Genomic DNA, 21,953 nt, shown 5'->3' with positions numbered 1-21,953 from the left:
CTAAATACGGAGGCCATAAGTATGGTACAAACAGTAATCCCCCAAGTCTTCAGTCAAGAGAGTCTTTTGGCTAGAGACTTGAAATTCAGTCCATGTGTGGGCCGAAGTAACTAGATGTCGTCTAGAACTGATACTCGATATGAGGCGGTGCTCAATGTGAAATGATGCTCAACTAGAAGTAGCACATGTTGCGAGGTTGCTCGGCTTATGGCTTATATTGCCTTGGTTGGCTCGACTTGTGGCGTTGAAGGTGAGGGAGTCCCTTTTATAGAATAAGGGCTCGCTCCTCAATACATAAGTGATGGGCTAAGAGTTGATGCTCGCGGTGAGGCGGTTGCTCAGCAGGCGGCGATGCTCTCTAATGATGGTGAAGGAGTCCCTTTTATAGAATAAGGGCTCGCTCCTCAGTACATGAATAATGGGTTAGGAGTGATGCTCGCGGCGAGGTGGTTGCTCAGCTGGCGGCGATGCTCTCTAATGATGGTGAAGGAGTCCTTTTTATAAAATAAGGGCTCGCTCCTCAGTACATGAATAATGGGTGTTCTCTAATGAAAGTGAGGGAGTCTCTTTTATAGAATAAAGGCTCGTTCCTCAATACATGAATAATGGGTGCTCTCTAATGAAAGTAAGGGAGTTCCTTTTATAGAATAAAGGCTCGCTCCTCAATACATAAATAATGGGCTGAGTCCCCCAAGTATTTTTCATGAAGCCTAGTTGAGGCCCAATATATGGTACCTAATGTAGTCCCTCAAGTCTTCGGTCAATAGAGTCAGTTGGCTAGAGACTTCAAATTGAATCCATGTATGGGCCGAAGTGGCGGTTGTTTGGAGGCGGCATTTGTATACCCTGCACTAAAGCTTTGTAGGTGAAGCTTTGCAAGTAAAGCTTTGCAAGTGAAGCTTTTGAAGCTAGAGCTCTGTAAATGAAGCTTTCGAAGCTGGAGCTTTTGTAAATGAAGCTTTCGAAGCTAGAGCTTTGTAAATGAAGCTTTCGAAGCTAAAGCTCTATAAATGAAGCTTTCGAAGCTAGAGTGTTGTAAATGAAGCTTTCGAAGCTAGAGCTTTGTAAATGAAGCTTTTGAAGATGGAGCTTTTGTAAATGAAGCTTTCGAAGCTAGAGCTTTGTAAATGAAGCTTTCGAAGCTAGAGCTTTGTAAATGAAGCTTTTGAAGCTAAATTGACATGAGTGATGCTCATGAATGTTTATGTGGATTGACATGAATGATGCTCATGGATGTTGACATGAGTGATACTCATGAATGTTGACATGAATGATAGTCATGAATGTTTATGTATGATTGTCATGAGTGATACTCATGAATGTTTATGTATGAATGACATGAGTGATGCTCATGTATAATTTTGGAGTACTGGGCATACTTTTGATCATCTAGTGGGTGATAATAGCGGCAGGTTGCCGAATAATTTTGGAGTACTAGGCGTACTTTTGATCACCTGGTTGGTGATAATAGCGGTAGGTTGCCGAATAATTCTAGAGTACTGGGCTACTGGGCGTATTTTTTATCACCTGGTTGGTGATAATAGCGGCAGACTGCCGAATAATTTTTTGTAGTACTAGACGTACTTTTGATCACTTGGTTTGTGATAATAGAGGGTCTGGCTCTTTTGGGCATATGGGCATTCGCCTTCCACATAACACTCCAGCCCAATATTTTGGGCTTACCCTTTTTTTTTTTTTTTTTTAGTTACCTTCTGATAGGGTTTATACAGATGTCTCCGAAAGATAAGAAAAATAAATCACATCATTCTGGTAGGGTGTTTATTCCTTGCTTTTGCTTTTCTCTTTTCCACCGCACCTTTTTTTGCTTTTGTGTTTTCTCTGCAACTTTGAAGCTTGCCTCGCTTGAAACGACGAATAGAGGTGACAGGTTGCACCTCCCTCTTTTGCTTTTGTCGTTCTCTTTTCACTTTCTCAGAAAATAATTTCACGTGGCATTATCCCTTTCCTTTCTCACATCCATGAAATCGCGAGCACAACTTTCTCCTTTTGCTTTCTTTAATTTTTCAATTAACCACTTTCCCCTCACACAGTCCATTTCCAGATCTCTACTTTCATCATTGGTTTTTTCTTGATTGATGTTCCTCTGCATATTTTGAGCTTGAGATCCACTGAGCACACGGAGGGCAACCACACAATCACCAGCTTGACCCATCTCGACCAGAGCCCACGTCAGCAACCCTCTGCTCTTCGAGTCTAGCTTCTGCTCCTTGTGAGGAGGTAGGCGAGGAAGGAATGTAAATCCGAGCTTAGAAGTGCTGAAGTCAATCATGGACTCCAAAGAGGTAGCACAATATTTCTCCTCTCCTCTAATGGCTGGATTCTCACACTCTTGAATTGTACCCTTGATTATATCCGCTTCCACGGAACCTGATTTCATTGAAAATTGGTTGAAGATTTCTGGCAGCTTGTTGGACGACAATGGGATAGATTCCGCAGTTTCGCGCGGCATAAAAGTTTGCGTTGTTTGAATTTGTGGTGAAGTGCAAGTTCATTGTTGTTCCAGGACGTATGTCTTTCTCCAAGAAGAAAATAGCAACGTTTAAGTCTTGATGGAGTTGGGTTTCGGTGGCTGCATACTAGTAGTTAAAAAGGTCTGGTCCTAGTTTTACTCCAACATACACGGGCTTTCCCTTGTGCCCTATGTTTACGGACACTCCTCCTTTGCCAACACCAACGTTGGTTCTCTTCCCGGTGTTCACCCTAGCACCGCCTTTGCCTTCTACATTCACGGTAGTGCCACCGCCTGGCTTTCCTTTTTCGACTTCCACATGTACTCCAATACCCTTCCCAACATCGACATAGGTGCTTTCGAGCTTTCCTTTTCCTGCATCAACGTTGACACCACCCTTTCCTACTACAATAGAGGTGCTCTTATCCTCTGTGAAATCTGCAGGCTGGAGAAGTTCACTGATAGCTTTTGGCATTTTTGAGTTTGGCAAGACAGAGTTCCAGTAAAGTTGAGGTGGTAGAGCAGCATGGCATGCCTCCAGTGTGAGAGTTAGAAAAGCAAAGATGTGAGGGAGACAGAACCCCATTGAGACTGAAAATATTGGAACAGAATGCTAATGGATGAAGAAAGAAAGTAACTCAGAGCTAGTGAATGTTTTTTTCTGGAAAAATCAGTGAGGTTTGTGGGTTTTTGCAGATTCACAGTGGATGTGAAAAAATGAAAGAGAACCGACACAACTTTTCGTATCGATTCCCACAAACGGCGCCAAATGTTGATGCAAAAAACCGGAGGGGTCTTGGAACAACGTAAATCCGACCGTGAATCTGCAAGAAACTAAATAACACAAGATGTATCGTGGTTCACCCCAAGGTTTGGGCTACGTCCACACTGATTATTGTATTTCTTTGAGATGTTGAAGAGGGAGAGAGAACTTCTCTGTTATCCCGTGGGATGAGAGCTTTGAGAGGATGAGGGGGCTTAAGAAATGGCCTCCCCTAATTGTGAGGGTGAGGAGTCCCTTTTATAGAATAAGGGCTCCTCACTTATTACATATTTGCCCATTCCTTTATTACATAATTACATTTAAGTTCCTCAAGTATTTATACGAGATCTAAATACGGAGGCCCTAAGTATGGTACAAACACACAACATGAGTGAAAATAAATCAAAGAGAGGAAACCCTTGAAGCAATTCTAATGTTGAACTTCTCCAAGAACATCCTATTAGGATGAGTGTTCGGTGATGGCGGAAGTGTAGGGAACAACTAGAGTTTTGAGTGTGGATGAAAGGAGAGAAAAATAGTGGATAAAGTTGTGAAATTCGTCCAGAATGAAAGGTGTATGTAAAAGTGGCTAAAAGACAAGTTTTTATGAGGTTAAAGAGGTTGTTACAAAATGCCAAGACATCTCAGTAATTGAGCATTTACTTTACACGTTTTTTTTTTTTTTTTTTTTTTGTGTTATTGATCTTCTAAAGGGTTATGTTCATCACCATCTTCAATTTTCCACTTGTAATTTTCTCTCTACATCAACATCCTTATTCAATTCTCCACTTTTAGCACCCTTTTGCCTCATTTGCCCTCAAATGGACTCTAAAATATGATTAACTACACACTAGCCCAATAGAGGGTAATACGTAACTAGTTTAAGTCAAAAATATCACAAAGAGACTAAGAATAGATGTATGAAATATGTAAGTTATCAATAAAAAATAAAAAATAAAAAATAGAAGAAAAAAAATGTGGCACGGTCGTTAGTGTGTGCTAAGGGGAAGTTTATACTAATGGGAAGCAAGAGAGTTTGAAGTAGGACACAATAGATTGAAAAGCAGGGCCCTAACAACATGGTAGACCGCTACTTGCTAAACTAGACAAAATTGAGTGGGGAGACCAAATAGGTAAAGTCCTATTTTATTTTCTTTCCATACCCCACTAATCACAGTTGGATGAGTTTGATTTAATCTATTTAACTACCTGATTCTTAAAATGTAAACTCATCAAACAATGATTAGCAAAGTGGTGAGCATTTTCACCACTTTAGAATGATGAGTAGAAATACAATCTTACTGTTATCTTATATCCGTGTCATATTTATCCACAAAGAATCTATACTATTAATTAAGGGAAGTGTGCTAGCATTTTATTTAAACAAAACGATACGTAGGGCTTGATTTTTGTACTCATGTTGAACTAGGCAATGTTAACTACATTGATGGAGTAGGGCAAATGGATAGGCAATATTGGCCTACTCAATTGCATACACAGTTAAATCAAGCTTTTGTGTACGTGACTCATCAAAACGGGTTTGAGTAAGGTGGATACTTTTGACCGGCAAGCGGACTCGCTACGCAGCGGAAGTGCAGTCTACCATGGGGCGAACGGAAAATCTAATACCATTTCGAAATTCTTTACGAGAAATTTGACAAAAATAAAAGGCCATTTTCCTCGCAATCATATGTTCAAATTTCATCTCGCTTTTTCCGTGGATCACGAGCAATATATAATATAAATCGAATGTAAAACGAAAATAACATTTACTTTCAACCCATGTAAGAGATTTCTTTTAATAGAAACATGTAATCTCTCATCCACCGGAGCAAGTGTCGACCATTTTCACTCGAGGTAATTTCCTTCCACAAAATTCGACTTTTAAAACATATTATCTTGAGTCAGGTACTCATGATTCGATCATTTCACCCCACACACTAAGCTTCTCCAAGTGAAAATAGTGAGCAGAATTTGTTGTCCCGGCCGATGTACATGTGCAACAACACACCTGCAGAATAAAAGGTATACACTAGAGACTATTACCAACTTAGTTATGATCATACCAATAACACAAACGGTACATTAGCGTTTTCTTCAATTCACATATCCATGAAACCATACCCCCTCTGCATTCCCGAATCCTCAAAAATCTCTTCTGAGAATATGAGAAGTTGATTGAACTAAAACCTGAACTACCCATCTCTCTACCACCATAACCCATAAACCAAATTACATTGCAAAAACAAACGATGCATGAAATCCCTTTCCTTTTAGTTACTAACATACTTCAGCAGAGAGAAAGACAGACGCAGATACAATTAATTCATTGTGTGTGAAATAAATTTAAGTAAGAAAAACATTTCGGGTAGGCTTAGCCAATTTTAGGAAAGGTGGAAACGTGGCAACGAGCTAACATTCAAAATCGTTACAGTTTGTTACCAATCGGTAAGTACGAATTCATTCTAATGCTTATGCTTTAACTTTTCAAGGAAGGTCTACTTGATGCATCAGACATTAGTGACGGAGTCAAAGGCCAGCACCAAATGTTTGATTAGATATTCAGCAGTTTTAACTCTCGGGGAAAGTACCTGTACAAAATATAGGCCAGCATGATGGACCTTTCAGATTCCCTGGAGAACCTTTCGAGGATCTAGTTGTCCGCTGCAGTAACTGGAAGGAACAGCTGAAAGCTCCTGCCTTCCTCTCCACTCCTCTCCAGGTTTCAATGTTATTGGTTTCTCAATAGCAGCGGCCTCCACACACAGCATATGCTTGTATTCATCATCTCCAAAATCAGTCAAAGCCTTCGCCTTCTTATCCCAGGGATTCCATACAACTGAATGGGGAAACAGAAAACTAATCACTACAGTACAAAATACAATTCCAACGAACACTATGAGGGCTGGTATTTGACATTATAATTCTTCAATGTCAACTTGTAAATAAATCACATCAGAGAATAATATTTTAAAAGCACGAAGAAAGAACAAGAGTTCCCTCCACTAATCCTAGTTATATCATGAGTCATATGATACAGCAATTTGATCCGTTGTGTTGTTAGTTATGTTGAGCCACAATATGATTCAGTCGGGACTCTGGAAATTTTGAAAATAAAGAAAATAAATTCCGGCAGCAATAACTTCATTATGAATGATTGAACATGTTAATTCTAACCGGCATCTGGAAGACCATCTTTGCGTATTACAAATGTTCTCTTCTTCTCATGATCCAGAATGGCAATCTTTGTAGGAGTGCTGAGATATATCTTGTCCACCTAATTATTATTAGGAAAATAAAGTGAAAAGAAATGAACAAAATTAATAAATGCAACAAATTAAGAATGAATAGCAACTTAAGCTTACCTCTGACTCAAATGTTATAGCATCGCCTTGTTCAGTGCAACGTTTCCTGTTCTGCATGTTGTCAAGATAATCCAATGTTTCCAATCCTTCTACACGAACTTCGCTGAACACAGGCACAAAGAAAAATTCAAAATTTCAATACCATCCAGAACTGTTGCTTTCTTTCAACTGTATGTTACATGATATGGCATTAAAATTGAGGACAAGCACAATGATGCAGTAATCCCTGCTGGTATAATAACGACTGATGCAAAAGGCAGAGACAAAGGTTTTACATTTCCATTCCAACTGTCATATTGCACAAATTCGCAAAAACTAAGATCTGATTAACGTTGAATTTTTAAGTGGTCCTTCATTGAAGGATCTACCAATAATCTTATCATTTTAACATTTCGGATTAAGATTTATTGTCATCAATTAAAAGTGAATTAGTTTTACCCATGTTATGAGCTTGGTGGATTTTTGTCAGTGACCTTTACTTTATCTTCTAAGTTTTTTTTCACATGGATGCAACCTAGTACATAACTTTAAGTAATTAACCATTTAGTAAAAAAAATGCAGCACAGACAGCCTTAGACAGATGAAACGTTTAAGCCAGTCATACTCTGGTGACTACTGAAGTGAAGGAAAAACTGTTCCTAAGGGGTAACAATTTCCAACCCCTACAAAATTGATACCCACACTGTGCTAGTATGCTTACATATTCAATAAAGCAGGAAACAAGACACAAATCTTTCAATTTTAGAGTCCCTTTACATGTTTGGTTCACTTGGTGGCTAAATAAATATGCCAACTAACAATAAATATCATTTCTAGCACCGATCAAGTGGATGAATAACCTGATATCTGAAACAGAGAAGTAAGTGTGATATGCAAATGTGAATGTGAATGGCTTCCCATCGGTGTTAGTATTCCTGATGCGAGATATCAACGTCAGATCTCCTCCAGGTCCCAAAGCTACCCGCAGTCGGAACTCATAACTTCAGTTGAACATGAAATCAAGTAAAAGAAACCTTATAAAGTTGAAGCAACAACAGAAGATTATGTAGATTCCAATTAGAATCTTCCTCCAATGGCTTAAAAAATAATATATCAATAATTATTCCCAGTATTTACCTGTGAGGCCAGGTCTTCATATCTTCCTCAGTAGGCTTAAGGATCAAGTCAACAGAAACTTTATTGGGGCTATTTGTTGGGAAAGGAGATGGATCGGTGTCGATGCTCCAAACTCTGTTTCTAGCAAATCCATGTGCATCAAGAGAACCAAGATTGGAAAACTGCATAAATAAGGTACAAGTTCCCTTCATGAGGATGAACAATAAAATAAAGCAAGATCGACAGTCAGAAAGGAATGCATACTTGCGGAAAGCATAATGGGATTCCCCCACGAATTGCTTTTGGGGGCTTAAATATAGCCTGCAGAAGAAAAAAGAAATTATACACTTCAGATGATTTTTTTTGGATGAAGAGCAAAAATAAAAGGAGGAGGAAATATGCCACGAAATCAGTCCCCTTGCCATTGTGAAATGCATGTAAGTAAATAAGGTGATATCCCTTTCTGCATATATTGATAGCAAAATCCATTTAAACAGAATAATATGATATGAAATAAAAAAAAATTCCGGGTGGGGAACAGGGATGGAAATGAGGATGGGTATGGGGCAGGGACCTCAGTCTGCATCCCCGTACACGAACCTGATTTGGAAGAAAAAAGATTGCTGTCCCCAACCCCATGCCTTCCCCATTCTTTGTGGGTCCCTGAGAGAACTGAGCGTCACAGGGAAAACTGCCATCCCTAGTCATCTCACGTTTCATGGCAGGAATTGAAAACAGTGTTGCAAGACTTCCAAGAACTTATAATCAACATCCTTATATCCTCCCAGGAGTGCAGACCATCCGGTAAAGCAACTGACCAAATCCTAGAGACTGCCTAAACTAAAAGAATAAGAAGTAAACTGAGTTGGTACGCAAAAATTTGGACGACATAACTTTATTACGGTGTATGCCAACACCGCTCACTCCACATAATGCAGAACCACAATGCCAACATGCACTGATATCCTTTCACATGTTTGTTACTACAATACAATAAGCTTCCATCTGTTTAATGCATACATAACACATTAGCACTTGTTCATCCAAGTAGTTAGATTAGGTGCTCTGATTAATACAAAGCTTAAAGCATTTTCAAAATTAAGAGCAAAAGAAGTATGTCAAAGAATCCCCATTGATATTACACAGCATTGTACAATTCAAAAGAAAATAAAAAAATAAATGGAAATTTCTCCAGTGATGTTCATTAGAAAAATCAAGAGAACTTACGCCTAGAAAAACAAAATAATTAAAGTATTGACATAAATAGCTGCATAGCACCTTACTGCTAACAAATAGCAATTCCTCTCCATGATCATTCTTCCATGAAGTTACATGAGCCCCGTACAGATACACCTGAAAAGCCCAAGAACAAGTAATTATAAAGCACAGAAATTGAAAGGCCACTATAATCATCCTTGGGAATATGCTTCTGCAGCCTGATTATATTCTCAAACGTATCAACCCCTAATAGTAAAACATTACTTTTGACGACTACTAAAAACTAAACAAAACAAAGATAGAAAGTGAAACTATGCAGACCAAAATAATTCAGGGTGCAGTACCAATGAATATATTAGTGTTTAAATCTAGCAAGAATAGTCAAACCAAGCAAGATGAGGCGTTAAATAAAAAATGGAGCATTAGCATGTGTTGAGAATATCGCGTTTAAGAATGCGAAAAACAAGAACAAACTCCAGAAATCAAAAAACAAATACAACAACAACAACAACAACAACAAAGCCTTTTCCCACTAAGTGGGGTCGGCTATATGAATCCTAGAACGCCATTGCGCTCGGTTTTGTGTCATGTCCTCCGTTAGATCCAAGTACTCTAAGTCTTTTCTTAGAGTCTCTTCCAAAGTTTTCCTAGGTCTTCCTCTACCCCTTCGGCCCTGAACCTCTGTCCCGTAGTCACATCTTCGAACCGGAGCGTCAGTCGGCCTTCTTTGCACATGTCCAAATCACCGGAGCCGATTTTCTCTCATCTTTCCTACAATTTCGGCTACTCCTACTTTACCTCGGATATCCTCATTCCCAATCTTATCCTTTCTCGTGTGCCCACACATCCCACGAAGCATCCTCATCTCCGCTACACCCATTTTGTGTACGTGTTGATGCTTCACCGCCCAACATTCTGTGCCATACAACATCGCTGGCCTTATTGCCGTCCTATAAAATTTTCCCTTGAGCTTCAGTGGCCTACGACGGTCACACAACACGCCGGATGCATTCTTACACTTCATCCATCCAGCTCGTATTCTATGGTTGAGATCTCCATCTAATTCTCCGTTCTCTTGCAAGATAGATCCTAGGTAGCGAAAACGGTCGCTTTTTGTGATCTTCGCTAGATTGCTCCGGTCATTAGTGTGGATAAGTATATAAATGGATAGAGATAGGAAAGCAAACACAAGATGTACGTGGTTCACCCAGATTGGCTACGTCCACGGAATAGAAGAGTTCTCATTAATTGTGAAGGGTTTACACAAGTACATAGGTTCAAGCTCTCCTTTAGTGAGTACAAGTGAATGATTTAGTACAAATGACATTAGGAAATATTGTGGGAGAATGATCTCGTAATCACGAAACTTCTAAGTATCGGAGTGTGGTGTCGTCTTGACTTGCCTTATCTGTCTCATAGGTAGATGTGGCATCTTCTCTGGAAGTACTCTTCCTCCATCCAGGGGTGGTATCTTTAACTGGTGGAGATGCACAAGGTAATGTATCAATTTCACTTGAAGCTTACTTGTAGTTTCAGGCTTGGTCAAGCGCGATACAAACCATGTAGTAGGAGTCCCCCAAGTCGCCGAGCTAGGGGGTCTGCTGAAAGAGGTGACAGACAAGGTAAGCAATCAGAGCTCCGACTGATTGTTCACCTTCTCCCCATCTTGCAGCAGCATGAAGGATAAAGAGAAGAAAAATGAGAAGAGATGATATGAGATACTTTTGCTTTTGAAGAAGTAACTTTCCACAGGCTTATTCTTGAACTGAGCTGGAGGGTTTTCTGGTTTCCTCCAGAGTATAAGGCCGACTGAAGAATTTGAGGGTCAAAACAAGTCCATCAAATCTAGAGTACGTTCCACCCTGCTGATATGGGATACTTTTGCTTTTGACAGAGTAATGGATGTATCGGCACGTGTGCTGTTACGCTTGTCTCCACATGCTTCCTTGTATCCTTCGCACTTGCCCTATCTGTTCCTCAAGCAGATGCGGAATCTTCCCTGGAAACATAAGATGTTGAAGATGAGTACTCGAGAGCAATGCCAGGTAAGTAATCAGGTAAGGGGTTCCAGGCAGTCAGTTCCTGGCTGGAAGCTTGATTCCAACTGCTGACTGATTGCTCTCTTTCTCCTTGTCTTGCAGGTAAAAACAAGGCCAAAGGAAAAGACAGGGAAAAAGCATGATATGGGATACTCTTGCTTTTAACCCTGATGATATGAGATATTCTTGCTCTAGTATAGCTTGTTTGCAGAGGTATTATCGGGGGGAAAGAAAGCTGAATATTTCGAAAGGCTTCGTTGGGAGTGCCCTCTCAGATATGATGAAGGGTTGAGCATTTTTGCAGGTCTGCCTGTCCGTTGGGGATGGAGGTCGACATATATAGGAGTCTCCCTAACAACAAGTAGTAATGCTATTCCTTTACCCTGCTTGGTCATAGCACGGTAGTGGGAGCTGCCAGTTTCACATGTTTTAACTCTGTCAGAGCACTTTGAAAAAGTGGTCTGTGGTATCTGGCTCTCGAGATTCGGAAAACGATGCCTCTTCGATTTTTGAGAAAGCAATCATGTTGGGGGTCTGACTCTCGAGATTCGGAGAGCAGTGTCTCTTCGATTTTTGAGGAAGTAATCATGTTGGGAGTCTGGCTCTCGAGATTCGAAGGGCGGTGCCTCTTCGATTTTGGAGCAAGCAATCTTGTTGGGAGTGTTGTCTCGTATGTGAGTAAAGGTTGGGCATGTTTGCTAGTCTACCTTGCCACGAAGCACAAAGGTTGACACACAGGGACTTTCCAATTATCCAGCAATGGTACTGTTCCTTTACCCTCTCTTCAATTTTGAGAAAGTAGTCATGTTGGGAGTCTGGCTCTCGAGATTCGGAGGACGGTGCCTCTTCGATTTTGGAGCAAGCAATCTTGTTGGGAGTGTTTTCTCGAATGTGAGTAAAGGTTGGGCATGTTTGCTAGTCTACCTTGCCACGAAGCACAGAGGTTGACACACAGGGACTTTCCAATTATCCAGCAGTGGTACTGTTCCTTTACCCTTGTGGGTAATAATATGGTAGCTAGACCTTCAAAATTTATGTGTCTAAACTTTGTTAGTGCTGTTTCTTTGCTATTCTTTTACCTTTCTTGGTCAGAGCGATGTAGTGGGAGCTGCAAGCTTCACGTGCTCAACTTTGGCAAAGTTATATGTGGTACCCATGAGCTATTGTTGCGTGTGGGAAGTGGGTGATTGAACAGTAAGATTCATGTGCTTTCTACTTCACCAGAAGTCTTCGACAGAATGCCCATAATTTCTGCAAAGCTGAGTGTGCGTGTGACAGGTGCTGACAAGGCTAGAAAAGTAGGTGCCTCTTCGATTTCTGAGATTGGCCCTCGTGGTCTCTGAGCAGCCCAGCTTTTGAGAAAGCGAGCGCCTCTTCGATTGATTCGGAGAACGATGCCTCATCGATTTTTGAGAAAGCAATCATGCTGGGGGTCTGGCTCTCGAAGATTCGGGGAGCAGCGTCTCTTCGATTTTTGAGAAAGTAATCATGTTGGGAGTCTGGCTCTCGAGATTCGGAGGGCGGTGCCTCTTCGATTTTGGAGCAAGCAATCTTGTTGGGAGTGTTTTCTCGAATGTGAGTAAAGGTTGGGCATGTTTGCTAGTCTACCTTGCCACGAAGCTTCTCTTCGATTTTTAAGAAAGTAGTCATGTTGGGAGTCTGGCTCTCGAGATTCGGAGGACGGTGCCTCTTCGATTTTGGAGCAAGCAATCTTATTGGGAGTGTTTTCTCGAATGTGAGTAAAGGTTGGGCATGTTTGCTAGTCTACCTTGCCACGAAGCACAGAGGTTGACACACAGGGACTTTCCAATTATCCAGCAGTGGTACTGTTCCTTTACCCTTGTGGGTAATAATATGGTAGCTAGACCTTCAAAATTTATGGGTTTAAACTTTGTTAGTGCTGTTTATTTGCTATTCTTTTACCCTTCTTGGTCAGAGTGATGTAGTGGGAGCTGCAAGCTTCACGTGCTCAACTTTGGCAGAGAACTTTGGCAAAGTTTTCTGTGGTACCCATGAGCTATTGTTGCGTGTGGCAAGTGGGTGATTGAACAGTAAGATTCATGTGTTTTCTACTTCCCCAGAAGTCTTCGATAGAATTCCCATAATTTCCGCAAAGCTGAGTGTGCGTGTGACAGGTGCTGACAAGGCTGGAAAAGTAGGTGCCTCTTCGATTTCTGAGATCGGCCCTCGTGGTCCCTGGGGAGCCCAGCTTTTGAGAAAGTGAGCGCCTCTTCGATTTCTGAGATCGGCCTTTGTGGTCTTTGAGCAGCCCAACTTTTGAGAAAGCAAACGCCTCTTCGATTTCTGAGATCAACCCTCGTGATCTCTAAGCAGCCCAGCTTTTGAGAAAGCAAACGCCTCTTCGATTTCTGAGCAGGCGCCTCTTCGATTTCTGAAGCTCCGTCGAGTGCAGATTTTTATAGGGGCTGGCATTAAGTTCCAAAGCACACTTGAATCTCCACCAGTAGAAGCTTCATTCTTGCACTTCTAAGATCTTGATTTGTCCGACCTCTTCTCTCTTCAACACCTTTGAAAATGTCTGGCCCCTCCGACCGTCGTTTTGACTTGAACCTTGTTGAAGAGGCAGCCCCGCCTTCTCCAGACAACATATGGCGTCCATCCTTCGTCTCCCCCACTGGTCCTCTTACCGTTGGGGATTCCGTGATGAAGAATGATATGACCGCTGCGGTGGTGGCCAGGAACCTTCTCACTCCCAAAGATAACAGACTACTTTCCAAACGGTCTGATGAGTTAGCTGTTAAGGATTCGCTGGCTCTCAGTGTTCAGTGTGCAGGTTCTGTGTCTAATATGGCCCAACGCCTATTTGCTCGAACCCGCCAAGTTGAATCATTGGCGGCTGAAGTGATGAGTCTCAAACAGGAGATTAGAGGGCTCAAGCATGAGAATAAACAGTTGCACCGGCTCGCACATGACTATGCTACAAACATGAAGAGGAAGCTTGACCAGATGAAGGAAACTGATGGTCAGGTTTTACTTGATCATCAGAGATTTGTGGGTTTGTTCCAAAGGCATTTATTGCCTTCGTCTTCTGGGGCTGTACCGCGTAATGAAGCTCCAAATGATCAACCTCTGATGCCTCCTCCTTCTAGGGTTCTGTCCAGTACTGAGGCTCCAAATGATCCCCCTCCGGTGCCTTCTCTTTCTGAGGCTCTACCGACTGCTGAGACTTCTCCTAAGCAACCTTTGTGAAGGCTCCCTCTTGTGTGTTTATTTTGACTCATGTATATGTACATATTTGTAGCTTATCGGGGATATCAATAAATAAGCTTTCCTTCATTTCAACGTATTGTGTTAAATACACCAAAGCCTTATTCGCTAAGTTCTTTGAATTTTCTTTTGTTGAAGCTTGTATGTTGAAGCTTTCTGAGTGGAGCATGTAGGTTGGGGTAGTGTTCCCTTAATTTTCCGAGTGAGGAAAACTTCTCGGTTGGAGACTTGGAAAATCCAAGTCACTGGGTGGGATCGGCTATATGAATCTTAGAACGCCATTGTGCTCGATCATGTGTCATGTCCTTCGTTAGATCCAAGTACTCTAAGTCTTTTCTTAGAGTCTCTTCCAAAGTTTTCCTAGGTCTTCCTCTACCCCTTCGGCCCTGAACCTCTGTCCCATAGTCGCATCTTCTAATCGGAGCGTCAGTAGGCCTTCTTTGCACATGTCCAAACCACCGTAACCGATTTTCTCTCATCTTTCCTTCAATTTCGGCTACTCCTACTTTACCCCGGATATCCTCATTCCTAATCTTATCCTTTCTCGTGTGCCCACACATCCAACGAAGCATCCTCATCTCCGCTACACCCATTTTGTGTACGTGCTGATGTTTCACCGCCCAACATTCTGTGCCATACAGCATCGCCGGCCTTATTGCCGTCCTATAAAATTTTCCCTTGAGCTTCAGTGGCATACGGCGGTCACATAACACACCGGATGCACTCTTCCACTTCATCCATCCAGCTTGTATTCTATGGTTGAGATCTCCATCTAATTCTCCGTTCTTTTGCAAGATAGATCCTAGGTAACGAAAACGGTCGCTCTTTGGTATTTCTTGATCTCCGATCCTCACCCCTAACTCGTTTTGGCCTCCATTTGCACTGAACTTGCACTCCATATATTCTGTCTTTGATCGGCTTAGGCGAAGACCTTTAGATTCCAACACTTCTCTCCAAAGGTTAAGCTTTGCATTTACCCCTTCCTGAGTTTCATCTATCAACACTATATCGTCTGCGAAAAGCATACACCAAGGAATATCATCTTGAATATGTCCTGTTAACTCATCCATTACCAACGCAAAAAGGTAAGGACTTAAGGATGAGCCTTGATGTAATCCTACAGTTATGGGAAAGCTTTCGGTTTGTCCTTCATGAGTTCTTACGGCAGTCTTTGCTCCTTCATACATATCTTTTATAGCTTGGATATATGCTACTCGTACTCCTTTCTTCTCTAAAATCCTCCAAAGAATGTCTCTTGGGACCCTATCATACGCTTTTTCCAAATCTATAAAGACCATGTGTAAATCCTTTTTCCCATCTCTATATCTTTCCATCAATCTTCGTAAGAGATAGATTGCCTCCATGGTTGAGCGCCCTGGCATGAACCCGAATTGGTTGTCCGAAACCCGTGTCTCTTGCCTCAATCTATGCTCAATGACTCTCTCCCAGAGCTTCATTGTATGACTCATTAGCTTAATACCCCTATAGTTCATGCAATTTTGTACGTCGCCCTTATTCTTGTAGATAGGCACCAAAGTGCTCGTTCGCCACTCATTTGGCATCTTCTTCGTTTTCAAAATCCTATTGAAAAGGTCAGTGAGCCATGTTATACCTGTCTCTCCCAAAAGTTTCCACACTTCGATTGGTATATCGTCTGGGCCTATTGCTTTTTTATGCTTCATCTTCTTCAAAGCTACAACCACTTCTTCCTTCCGGATTCGACGATAAAAAGAGTAGTTTCTACACTCTTCTGAGTTACTCAACTCCCCTAAAGAAGCACTCATTTCATGTCCTTCATTGAAAAGATTATGAAAATAACCTCTCCATCTGTCTTTAACCGCGTTCTCTGTAGCAAGAACCTTTCCATCCTCATCCTTGATGCACCTCACTTGGTTTAGGTCTCTTGTCTTCTTTTCCCTTGCTCTAGATAGTTTATAGATATCCAACTCTCCTTCTTTGGTATCTAGTCGTTTATACATATCGTCGTAAGCCGCTAACTTAGCTTCTCTGACAGCTTTCTTCGCCTCTTGCTTCGCTTTTCTATACCTTTCACCATTTTCATCGGTCCTCTCCTTGTATAAGGCTTTACAACATTCCTTCTTAGCCTTCACCTTTGTTTGTACCTCCTCATTCCACCACCAAGATTCCTTTTGGTGTGGGGCAAAGCCCTTGGACTCTCCTAATACCTCTTTTGCTACTTTTCGGATACAACTAGCCATGGAATCCCACATTTGGCTAGCTTCCCCCTCTCTATCCCACACACATTGGGTGATTACCTTCTCTTTGAAAATGGCTTGTTTTTCTTCTTTTAGATTCCACCATCTAGTCCTTGGGCACTTCCAAGTCTTGTTCTTTTGTCTTACTCTTTTGATATGTACATCCATCACCAACAAGCGATGTTGATTAGCCACGCTCTCTCCTGGTATAACTTTGCAATCCTTACAAGTTATACGATCCCCTTTCCTCATTAGAAGAAAATCTATTTGTGTTTTTGACGACCCACTCTTGTAGGTGATCACATGTTCTTCTCTCTTCTTAAAGAAGGTGTTGGCTAAGAAGAGATCATATGCCATTGCAAAATCCAAGATAGCTTCCCCATCCTCGTTTCTCTCCCCAAAACCATGGCCACCATGAAAACCTCCATAGTTGCCTGTCTCCCTGCCCACGTGTCCATTTAAATCTCCTCCTATAAATAACTTCTCCGTCTGAGCAATTCCTTGCACCAAGTCTCCAAGATCTTCCCAAAATTTCTCCTTCGAACTCGTATCCAACCCTACTTGAGGTGCGTACGCACTAATCACATTGATAAGTTCTTGTCCTATTACAATCTTGATTGCCATGATTCTATCTCCTACCCTCTTGACATCTACAACATCTTGTACCAAGGTCTTGTCCACGATGATGCCAACACCGTTTCTCGTTCTATTTGTGCCCGAATACCAAAGTTTAAACCCTGAGTTTTCTAGATCCTTTGCCTTACTACCAACCCACTTAGTTTCTTGTAGGCACATAATATTTATCCTTCTCCTCACCATAACTTCCACTACTTCCATAGATTTTCCCGTTAAGGTTCCTATATTCCACGTTCCTAAACGCATTTTGCTCTCTTGAACTCTACCCTTCTGTCCTAGCTTCTTCACCCTCCCCCGTCTAATAGGATCAAAGTACTTCTTTTGTGTGTCCCGGGTAAAGTTGATAGGAGCATATGCTCCCAAACAACTTTGAGTGGAGTCGTTCGAAAAGAAGTTTCTATGCACCAAGAATTTACGTGGTTCGGCAATATGTGCCTACATCCACGGGACAGCAACAACAATCTTTTACTATATCAATAATGAGTACAACCAATAATCTTGCCAAATCTCTAGAACTAGGACTTAACGAAAAACCTGAAAGAACAAGAACAAGAACAAGAAATAACCTTTCTTTTCTTTTCTCTCGCACACTTTACAATATTCTCTCACTCTAATCCCTTGAGTGGTATACAATTTATTGTTTTGCTCCCTCCCCAAAACTAGTACAATAGCCCCTTTATATAGACATAATAAAGGTCTTCTTCAATAAGGATTACTAATCCTAATTGGAATCTAGTCATAAATCCTTCTCCAATTGAGAAACCAACTCCAATTGAGAAAACAACTCCAATTGGGAAAACAACTCCAACTAGGAAAACAACTTAATCCTCTAAGACTATTAATTTCCAATCGACCAAGGAATATCATCTTGAATATCTCCTGTTAACTCATCCATTACCAATGCAAAAAGGTAAGGACTTAAAGATGAGCCTTGGTGTAACCCTACAATTATGGGAAAGCTTTTGATTTGTCCTTCATGAGTTCATACGGCAGTCCTTTCGGTTTGTCCTTCATGAGTGTTTCTTTAAGGTAATCAAAAATTTGATTTTATGATAAATCTGATAATTTGCACAAGCATAACACCAGTAACTATCTCACATGTCCTCATTTCAATGCCCTACTTCTTGAACTAATAGAACTTTGATGTGCATCTCCTTACAAATATCTATTTTAGCAAGGAAAATCAAAGCTGTCATACTGATTCATTTAAAACTTCATGAACTTCCAAACCTTTGGAAAGCCCCTAATGGTATTGGTGGACCTACTGTTCCTCGCAAATCAGACTTCAATTATACCCAGAAAGGAAATGATGAGTTCGTCCTTCAATAATATAATTTTTGTCCACAATAGACCGCAACAACTAGTTTCTAATATGAACAAACAGTAAAATTAATTGGGAGTAACAAGAAAATAAAACCGCATGACTCACAGCCTGAAACTCACATCAACATGACGGTACACCCAACAATTAATAGAACCGCAGACACTTCCCAATCCTCCAAAATTGTACAAAAATGGGAAATTACTAAAAAACTTGAAGCCGATACGATGATGAGGCTTACGTTTGTGCAAGGAAATTTCACAATAACAAACAGATTTCTACACTCGGAAACCATAGAGAAACACATTGTTTGTCCTTAAAACAATTAAGGCCAAGATTAAACTTAGCCTGATAAACACACAAAACCTAGTAATCAATTGATCAAGAATTAAACCAAACAAATCGAAGCAAACAATTTAAAAGAGGACAAAATCGGAAAGCAGAGAATCAACAAACCCTAAATTCACCAAACCGCAATAAAAAAAGGAAACAAAAAACAAGGATATCAAAATGAATCGAAGAATGTCAGTTCTCAAACAGAAACACGAAGCCGAGCGACCAAGCAAGCATCAGATCTCGAAGGCGAACAAAAGAGAGAAGGACGTCGTTTCAGAGGAATTACCTCCGCGGAACTGCCTCGTGGATCATGGAGGACGAGCTTGTCGAGGCCATTGACGCCCTTGCTGGATTCAACGCCGGGATGAAGGCTTGCGTTAGCATTAGCAACAGCGCGAGCGCCACTGCTAGTATCAATCGATGCATTAATGGCCGATGCAGCAGAAGCAGCGGTTGGATTCGGAGCCTTGTCGCTGCTCATTCTCTTTGTAAATCGATCGATCTCGTGAATGGGTTATTTCTTGCTGTTGGTGTTGCTTGAGAAACTGAAAGGCAGAGGAGGCTAATATCTGAAATTCTGTAGGCCCCTGTGAGAGAGTAGAAGTGTGATAGTATCAGCAGACCAACTGTCAAGTTTCTGTCACCAAAATTACGAAACCTGTTTCTCTCTCATGAAACTTCCTCTTGTCTCCTTTTATTTATTTATTTTAGGAGTATTCAATTGAGAATTTGAGATATTTTAATGAATTTATAAATCCATAGATTTTTATGGAGTTCAATTAATTTTTAGATATTTCATATAAAATTTTGATTCAATTCCCTCAAAATCTCATGGAAAGAGGTGAGATTTGTGGATGCTTAAAATACATTACGAAATCTCTCTAATTCCCTCTAATTCCTCAACTTTCTCAAATTCTTTAAAATCAATTTCTAATTGAATACACCTGAAATGTTATAAACTTCTTTAAAATTTTAATTGAATACACCCATATTTCTAATGATTTTAATAAAGTATCTTAAAATTCTAATTGAATACACCTTGAATTTCAGATAATCACTTAAAATCCTGATTGAATACCCCCTGATTTCTTAGTGTTCTCTCTTCTGTCTTCTTTATGTTGTACTAACATTTGCCTACACACTTTGTGTGTATGAACACATTTTTTTAGAAAATGGGAAGGAGAGGGAGGGAGAGAGGAAGAATACTCTAAGATATGATTCGGGAATCTTCGGCCGAAGTCTCGAGCGTAATAAAGGAAAGCGTTCCTATACGACTCAATAGAATCATATAAGAAGGAATAATCACATTAGGGGTTTGACATAATATATCCATACCCTAATAATGTGATTGAGAGTATTGTTTTAGAGAATGATTGAATTGCATTGTAATTCCAACTAAATAGGTTCTCCGAACAACTTCTACATTAGCTTGGGTAGCTATGACATATGGTTAGATGTCACTCATAGCTTGTGAGTTCTTCTAGATGATTAAATGTAGTCATCAAAGAAGAAAGGTGAATTAAAATGAAGTTTTAATTCACTAAGTGATTGGATTAAATATAATCAAATGAATTGATGTCAATCACCTCACTGCCTTACTAATTAGAACCTAAAATGATTGTACACCGATACACTCTTGTAGTGAGTAATTAATGGATGAATGAAATAATTAATTGGATTAATTAAGTGTTGTGATTAATTTAGAAAGTCTAAAGAAATCATGAAAGCGATAAAAGATCGTTTTGGGCTTAAAGAAACGTTCGGGTTTAATTGGGCCCATTGGGCCTAAACCCATTGGGCTTTTATTCAAGCATAGGATGACTTGAAATAATAAAAGCCCAAAGCCCAAACCAAACACTAAAGGGTCGGCCACTTAAAGGGTTTGAGAGAGATATTTAGTCAAGTTGTTGACTAGGTTTCTTTTTGTCTATATAAGGAACTTTATAGCACAAAGTTCATTAGGGTTTTTGTGTGTTTTTGAACAACAAAGAGGCAAAAGAAAATAGCTCTCTAAAACCACAAAGGCCGGCCACCTAGAGGGTGAATTTACTAACAATCTTTCACCCTTTTGGTTATTCCTCCATCCATCTCACTACACTAGTGGGTGTGGATCTTTAGAGGTCTTCTCCTTTGGAGACTTAGGGAGAACCTTGGAGCACTCTTACTAACAAAGTGGAGGAGGCAAGGAGGGAGGCTAGGCTCAAGGACTTCAAGGAACAAAGGGCTTGGAGGTGGTCCATCCTTGGTCTCAAGTCTAGATCAAGAGGTATAAGACTAAACTTTCACTTTGTTCTTTACTAAAATGTTTTGATGCATTATATATAAACCTATGAACCTTGAAGGGGATTTGCATGACTATAGCTTTGATTTTATTTGATAAATTGCTTCCGTTGCTCATGTATATAAATTTTGAATTGTATGTGCATGCTAGTCATTTAGAAATTCCACATGTTAAGCTCATAATTTTCCCTTCAAGTGGTATCAGAGCCAAAGGTTTATGTATAATGTGTCCTTTTAGATTTTATGCATATGGGTATTAATATTATGTATGACATAATTATTGCTTCATTCAAAATATGTTTATCTTTTGTTTTTCAATAGTTGAAAAATGTTAGTCAATAGTTGAGAAAGATATGTATGCAAAAGATGTTTTGTATGCATGAATGAAAATTGAGTTTTGAACTAGTTTGAGATATTATTTCTTCATTTAAAGTATGTTTATCTTTTGTTTTTTCAATGGTTGAAAAATATAAATCAAGAGTTGAAAAGATATGCATGTAAAAGTTGTTTTGTATGCATGAATGAAGAATAAGTAATGACCAAAATTTTGGGGTTTTGTTCTTTGTGGTTGGCACGGTTTTGGGGGTTTTTTGGGCATGTGTTTGTGTTTTATTGTAAGACACTCACACATCATTTTAAAGCTAGAAAGTAGAAACCTTGTCACTTTAGTTTTTGGGTTTGAAAAATCACCAAGAATACACAAATCTTGAAAAAGTTTTCATGGTTTTGTTCTTGGTGTTCATAGTTTGGTTTTGGGTGAAAATGGTTTTATTTGGTTTTCATGCATAGTTTTATGGTTTTGTATGATGTTCTTACCATCCATAACCATATTAAAACTTATAAAATCCTAGACTTGTCTAGGAGATTTCCATCACCTTTTTCATTAAAGTCATTTAAACCAAAACCAAGTGACATGCAAATTTTGATTTTTCTACCTTGCATTGAATTAAAGCAAGATGGGTGAGACTTCCCATCTCCCCTTAATG

General features: G+C 40.2%; 2 protein-coding genes across 3 annotated transcripts; both read right to left on the bottom strand.

The window, feature by feature from the left end:
• Positions 1-2,582: 2,582 nt before the first annotated feature.
• Positions 2,583-3,123, bottom strand: LOC126606402 (BURP domain protein RD22-like). The gene has a single exon (XM_050273783.1). The coding sequence runs from the start codon at positions 3,054-3,056 to the stop codon at positions 2,598-2,600; it is 459 nt and encodes a 152-aa protein (XP_050129740.1). The 5' UTR covers positions 3,057-3,123; the 3' UTR covers positions 2,583-2,597.
• Positions 3,124-4,924: 1,801 nt separating this feature from the next.
• Positions 4,925-19,324, bottom strand: LOC126608062 (putative glucose-6-phosphate 1-epimerase). Of its 2 annotated transcripts, XM_050275822.1 has the most exons (9): positions 18,974-19,324; positions 8,972-9,046; positions 7,958-8,014; positions 7,715-7,875; positions 7,438-7,578; positions 6,599-6,701; positions 6,411-6,510; positions 5,825-6,072; positions 4,925-5,244 (listed from the first exon to the last, which is right to left on the bottom strand). In XM_050275822.1, the coding sequence occupies exons 1-8, from the start codon at positions 19,166-19,168 to the stop codon at positions 5,858-5,860; spliced, it is 1,047 nt and encodes a 348-aa protein (XP_050131779.1). In that variant the 5' UTR covers positions 19,169-19,324; the 3' UTR covers positions 4,925-5,244; positions 5,825-5,857. The 2 variants fall into 2 exon arrangements, with proteins under 2 accessions (XP_050131779.1, XP_050131780.1); XM_050275823.1 differs by lacking the exons at positions 8,972-9,046; positions 18,974-19,324 and adding an exon at positions 8,294-8,817.
• Positions 19,325-21,953: the final 2,629 nt, after the last annotated feature.

This window comes from Malus sylvestris, chromosome 16, assembly GCF_916048215.2.
Source record: "Malus sylvestris chromosome 16, drMalSylv7.2, whole genome shotgun sequence".
In the NCBI taxonomy this organism is placed as follows: domain Eukaryota; kingdom Viridiplantae; phylum Streptophyta; class Magnoliopsida; order Rosales; family Rosaceae; genus Malus; species Malus sylvestris.
This window is presented reverse-complemented; position numbering and strand designations above follow the sequence as displayed.

Bases quoted from the DNA above. Each gene is read 5' to 3' on its own strand.
- LOC126606402 (XM_050273783.1), bottom strand. From the start codon at position 3,056: ATGGGGTTCTGTCTCCCTCACATCTTTGCTTTTCTAACTCTCACACTG.
- LOC126608062 (XM_050275822.1), bottom strand. From the start codon at position 19,168: ATGAGCAGCGACAAGGCTCCGAATCCAACCGCTGCTTCTGCTGCATCG. The intron at 8,015-8,971 runs GTGCTATGCAGC...TTTCTTCTGCAG, and splicing joins TGCTATTTGTTAGCAGTAAG to GCTATATTTAAGCCCCCAAA. The intron at 7,579-7,714 runs GTAAATACTGGG...GTTCAACTGAAG, and splicing joins ATGAAGACCTGGCCTCACAG to TTATGAGTTCCGACTGCGGG.